The 6,192-nt window shown below is 45.2% G+C and overlaps 1 protein-coding gene across 2 annotated transcripts; it reads left to right on the forward strand.

Moving 5' to 3' along the window:
- Positions 1-3,220: 3,220 nt before the first annotated feature.
- LOC117990886 (mitochondrial intermembrane space import and assembly protein 40) lies at positions 3,221-5,403 on the forward strand. Of its 2 annotated transcripts, none has more exons than XM_034978382.2 (3): positions 3,221-3,362; positions 4,176-4,415; positions 4,524-5,403. In XM_034978382.2, the coding sequence occupies exons 2-3, from the start codon at positions 4,186-4,188 to the stop codon at positions 4,717-4,719; spliced, it is 426 nt and encodes a 141-aa protein (XP_034834273.1). In that variant the 5' UTR covers positions 3,221-3,362; positions 4,176-4,185; the 3' UTR covers positions 4,720-5,403. The 2 variants fall into 2 exon arrangements, with proteins under 2 accessions (XP_034834273.1, XP_069360805.1); XM_069504704.1 differs by having other exon boundaries at positions 3,225-3,362; positions 4,083-4,415.
- The last annotated feature ends 789 nt before the right edge of the window (positions 5,404-6,192 follow it).

Raw genomic sequence — 6,192 nt, forward strand, 5'->3', positions numbered from 1 at the left:
ATTTAACAAAATAGAAAAATATTTTACGTTTTAATAAACCTATTTTAATATAAATAGAGATAAACACAGTTTATAGCGTATTGATTGCTATAATTTACATATCAGATGAAGATATATAATATACCTAATGCGTTTTGTTACATCAATATTTCGACCGTAAAACTTCGACCCGCGGCTATAAAATATAAATTGATGAAACTTGATGACTTCATAACTTGTGAAACGAGGGATATTGTTGTGAATTTATACTAGGTGTATATTATTATGTGTAAGATTTTATGACTAAATAGATAATCTTAATACGTAGGTAGTAGTCCCCTCGTTAACATTTTGGTTTTTTATTGAATCTAAAAGTTCTCATTCTTAGGCTTTTTAAATTTCTTTTTGAAACTTTCCATTAATAAAATACTAAAAGACTCGACCGAGCACCAATAGTAGTAGTATATAATATGTTCTATGTAACAGTTGGTACTTAGTACTCAGTAGTCACACAGACACATACTCTCACATATTGCTTTTGTTTGCACGAATAGTAATACTTACATTCAATTTCCATTACATACTTAATATAAATTTTTACTAATCATGTTCATTACGACATGTTCATTATCTCAACTACTACTGGCAGCGCCGCTAGTGAGTACGGCCACAGTCCACCACGCACACTAAGTGCGGTTTGACAGATTTCACACAGAAACAATTTTAGACATCGTTTCACAATGTTTTCCTTCACCGTGCACATAACTCCGAAAAGTTAAGGTGCGTAGTCTGCGTACCCGGGATCGAACCCGAGACCTCCTGAATACAAGTTCAATATCACCACTAGATGTACTATACATAAATAATTTGCTTAATGACTAATCAACCCTATGAATTGAGCGAAACAAAAAACGGTATATAATAAAATCGAGTATTTCCGGACAGTTTGTATGACGCGACCATAGAGCAGAAACAAAGAGGAGATGTTGTATTAAGATTTCCCTATGAAATATCGAGTGACATTTTGCGGGGTGAGGGGTTGTGGAACGCCGCCCACTTCTCAATTTTCCATCTGCGGGTTAGTAGCAAAACTACTCGCTTAGCGACCTAACATCGATATATTGATGTCACTACATAGTTCAGCTATCTCACACTAGATGTCAATAATCTAGAACTATTTTAATAATTACGTATAAAATTACTTACAAATGAAATGTGATACCATTCATAGCATCAGAACGTCTGTCTGAATAACTTTGACACGATAAAACACAACACTTCATCCTTTTGTTCTTAAAAACGCGAAAACACACCGATAATACGAGTCTCAATATATGTGAACCTGACGAACGCAGACAGCATACTAACTAAGGCCCCGCCCACAGTGATGACGTCAGGACCTAGTTGAAAATCACAGTGCACAGTTGCTTAGGCCAACTCCTCTTTGTTTCTGCTCTATGGACGCGACCGATTGTAGAGATCCCTTGTACACCGGTCGCGTCCGGCCAAACAACGACCTGTTACAAATGTCCAGTATAGTGAGCCGGACGCCGGACACCGGACGCCGCACCTGACGCCGGACACGGGCAGCTGTCAGGGAAAATGCTGATTTAATTGATTGAGTTTACAGAAGATTTATTGATTGGACACAGTAATTAATGTGAGTTTTATATATTACCCACCATGGACGTACTAAAAGTACATTTTTAAAAAAAATAGATATAGCGAGCAAACGAGCAGGCGGTTCACCTGATGTTAAGTAATTACCGCCCGCCGCCCATGAACATTTGCAGCACCAGAGGAACCGCCGATGCGTTGCCGGCCTTTTAGGAATTTGTTGGTCCGCCCCTTGAATAACCCCATGTTATAATCTAGTGGGAACACCGCCGAACATCGTAGGAAGTTATAAATTATTTTATTTTGTTTATTTGAAAGTAATCAACAGCGTAATTACATAATTATTATTTAAATCTAAATCTAGTTTTAACAGAAGGCCACAAGAGATTACTTAAAATTATAATGAAATCTATTTTAACAGAATAGATTTAGAATAAATGTGTATACAATTATACAATAATAAAATTACTGTCTGTGTATGCTTGTGTAATATGCCTCGTCGTACATCCATGGTTACGACTTTATCCACGTTTACAATGTTACCCGTAACGACTGTATTGTACTACGTTAGTACTATTTTATTATTCTGTGATTGTACTTCCTACTTCTATAGTAGTCATAGATTAATATGTATAATAGTAGTTTTACAAATTATTGTCAATGTCACTACTCACTGTATGGGCGATTGTCTAAAACTTGCATCAATCATTATTACAATCCATAGAGTAAAGTAATACACAATCTCAATTGTTCTGATTGGCTGAATTTGTGCGATTTTTGTTGCAACAATGCATTGTAGCCAATAGGGAGCGAGCGGCAACCAATCAGAGATGATTGCGATTGTGACATTGTAGCTGAGGGTGGGATTTTCATAAATTTCAATCAATTGTCAACATAACCCCAGGCCATAACCTCAAAGCTTAAGCCGCTGTTTTGGTCATTTGTAATTTGTTTATAGCTTAAAATATAAGTTTTTGACTCAATAATTGTTAAACATTATATAATACAGTATTTTCGCTAGTTCGTGGGATAAATGGAATGATCTCCCGGTATTTTTATTTAGACTTGGAAATCGACTTGTGAGTACCTAGACCTACTCACCGCTAACTGCACGACTCATTGCATAACTATTTTTTATTGAATCTTTTCGATAAAGTACAATATTTTTCAATGAAAATATAATGCTGCAAGGTGTTTTAATTTACCATACAGTGGTCTGATTTTCCCACAGATAATATTTAACCTGTTTTTCTTTAGAATGTAAGCTGCCTTACATATTTTCATTAACATTGGTTCAACGGTTTAGGTGCACACAGTATACACTACACACTACATAGTGGCAAAATGAATCAGAGAAAGACAAACTCACATTTATAATGTGACATAAATAATTTAAGTTTAGATTAGGTTATTTGATTCACACCGTGCTTGTTGAAATATGCGATGTCCATTTGAGAACTTTGTACCAGCTGCCAAGGCTCAGCTGGCAGATCAGATATTGTATTGTGTGTGTGTGTGTGCAGGAGCTCAGCGGGCAGGCCGGGCGTGCGGGTGCAGCAGGTGCTGCAGCAGGCCACGCAGGAGCTGTTCGGCGAGTGCGGCGCGGTGCGCGCGGACGTGCTGAGCGCGGACGGCGGGCGCGTGCTGGTGCGCGTGCGGGACGCGCAGCTGAGGCGGCTGCGCGCGGCGCTGGCGCTGAGCTCGCGCGGCGTGCGCGTGCGCGGCGAGGCGCCCACTCTGCAAGCACTCCTATAGGACTGTGACCCGTAAGTGACTGTGACCTAGTTACGCTTCTCTATCTCTGCATTGTATTCCAGTGTAGCGACCATAGAGCAGAAACAAAGAGGAGATGTTGTATTAAGATTTCCCTATGAAATATCGAGTGACATTTTGCGGGGTGAGGGGTTGTGGAACGCCGCCCACTTCTCAATTTTCCATCTGCGGGTTAGTAGCAAAACTACTCGCTTAGCGACCTAACATCGATATATTGATGTCACTACATAGTTCAGCTATCTCACACTAGATGTCAATAAGTGTAGAAATTACGTATAAAATTACTTACAAATGAAATGTGATACCATTCATAGCATCAGAACGTCTGTCTGAATAACTTTGACACGATAAAACACAACACTTCATCCTTTTGTTCTTAAAAACGCGAAAACACACCGATAATACGAGTCTCAATATATGTGAACCTGACGAACGCAGACAGCATACTAACTAAGGCCCCGCCCACAGTGATGACATCAGGACCTAGTTGAAAATCACAGTGCACAGTTGCTTAGGCCAACTCCTCTTTGTTTCTGCTCTGTGGTAGCGACTCACTTGGCTAAAGTGTGGTTCAATACACTCGCAATGTTTACTAAGTTACCTACAACACATCTACTGAATTTCTGATGCATTCAGGTTGTGTGTTGATAGGTCAGTCAGTAAGTCGAGACAAATCTTTGCACTATGTATAGATCTCTCTCTCTTATATGTAGAGGTAGAGTTGCTCAAGAACATGTCAAAAGATGGCATGTCTCGTGTGACGTGAGCGAGTGCTGGTGAAGCACCGGTAACGCGGCGGAGGTCAGTTGCAGCGGCATGAGCGCGGCGGAGTGGCGGCTGGGCGCCGAGGGGCAGCACGTGCTGCTGGTGGCGTCGCGCGAGGAGCTGGCGACGCCCAGCACGGAGGCGCTGCCGCCGCCCGAGCCGGCGCCCGGCCTCATCCTGCCCGACGGCTCCATCAACTGGGGCTGCCCGTGCCTGGGCGGCATGGCCACCGGCCCGTGCGGCACGCAGTTCCGCGACGCCTTCTCCTGCTTCCACTACAGGTACTGACATTCACGGTGAGCCTGCCGCCGCCCGGCCTCATCCTGCCTTAACCAGTGTGTTCAACTACATATGTAGATCCTGTAATCCACATGTCCGTGTGTCTGCAGCGAGGCGGAGCCGAAGGGCAGCGACTGCTACGAGAAGTTCAGCGTGATGCAGGACTGCATGGCGCAGTACCCCTCGCTCTACGCCAAGGACGACGACGACGACGAGCTCGCCGCCGCGCTCGACGCCGCGCCCGCCGCCGAGCCCGCAGCCGAGCCCGCAGCCGACCCCGCCGCCGCCGCCAGCGCGGAGCGCTAGGCTCGCACGAGCATATTGTGTTAAGTTTTTAGACCATTTTAGACACACAAAATATAAGTTGGGGTACAACGTGCTGTACGGGTCGGCGTCGGACCGTCAGGGACGGGGCAGTACGAGGGGGCGTGTCACATACGATTAGTTCCGAGGTGCGACCTCACCACGTGTATTCGTGGACTAGGAATTATCGAGCCATTACGGGAAGAATCCTAATTTAACAATCACAGAAAGTTAACACTTGTTAAATTAGCGTTACTAAAAAATCCTGACATTTACCACTAGTTCAGGCTTTGACAGGAAACGTGCACCTGCTGGCTCTGCAGACAAAACCTGGTCGTAAACTAGTTTGGGATGTGTCCTACGTCAGATGACTGTTTTCACTAAATGGACATTTGACTCGCGTCCACTATCCATTGTGATACGTTGGTATTGGTACGGAGCAGCCGACCAACAATTAGTTTTAGTTAGCCAACAAGCTGCCCAGCTACCAGCTACTAGCTACTAGCTACTAGCTACTAGCTACCAGCTCCTAGCGACCAGCTACTAGCTACTAGCTAGTACAAGTAGCTACTGTATTGTAAATATCAAACGAGTATTTGAGTGAGTTTGCAGCAGTAGGCTCAGTGTCAGAATGTGTAATGCTATGACTGGACTACTTAGACTGCAAAGTGAAATAAAATATATATGAGGGAAATTGACGAGTCGTTTGTATTGCTCTACCTACTCCCTTGTTATTCCCACTCACTTCCGATTGTGATGAAACACAACATACAAACATACAAACATACAAACACTGAACAGTTGCATTCTGCAACGACGACGATACGACGCTATAGAACAAGTTAACGATTTTAAACAAACAACAAATCCTTTAATGAGAGATAATTTCATGAGATTTCATATACAGAATTGTAAACACCGCCTGCTTCCCGCACTCGGCGTGCGGGGCGCCGCGCACTCGGCGTGCGGGGCGCCGCGCGCCGATTGCCATGTCGACCTGTCGCGTACTGGAGCGGCGCGGGGTCTGAGGTCGGGGTGCGCGTGCCACACGCCCAGGTCGGAGGGCCAGCGGCGCCTCGCGTCTGTCGGAGGGCGGAGGGCCAGCGGCGCCTCGCGTCTGTCGGAGGGCGGAGGGCCAGCGGCGCCTCGCGTCTGTCGGAGGGCGGAGGGCCAGCGGCGCCTCGCGTCTGTCGGAGGGCGGAGGGCCAGCGGCGCCTCGCGTCTGTCGGAGGGCGGAGGGCCAGCGGCGCCTCGCGTCTGTCGGAGGGCGGGGCGCCTCGCGTCTGTCGGAGGGCGGAGGGCGGAGGGCAGGGCGAGAACAATTCGTGACAAATAAAACAGTACATCATAAATAATAAAATATATATTTACTTGATTTAGGTAAGATTAAGTTCAATGATCACATGGTACAGTTTGAGTAGAGATGGTCCTGCACCCAGGGCGCCATGTCGGGGGTGTAGCCGGTGGGGGGCAGGT

The sequence above is a fragment of the Maniola hyperantus genome, chromosome 18 (assembly GCF_902806685.2).
Source record: "Maniola hyperantus chromosome 18, iAphHyp1.2, whole genome shotgun sequence".
In the NCBI taxonomy this organism is placed as follows: domain Eukaryota; kingdom Metazoa; phylum Arthropoda; class Insecta; order Lepidoptera; family Nymphalidae; genus Maniola; species Maniola hyperantus.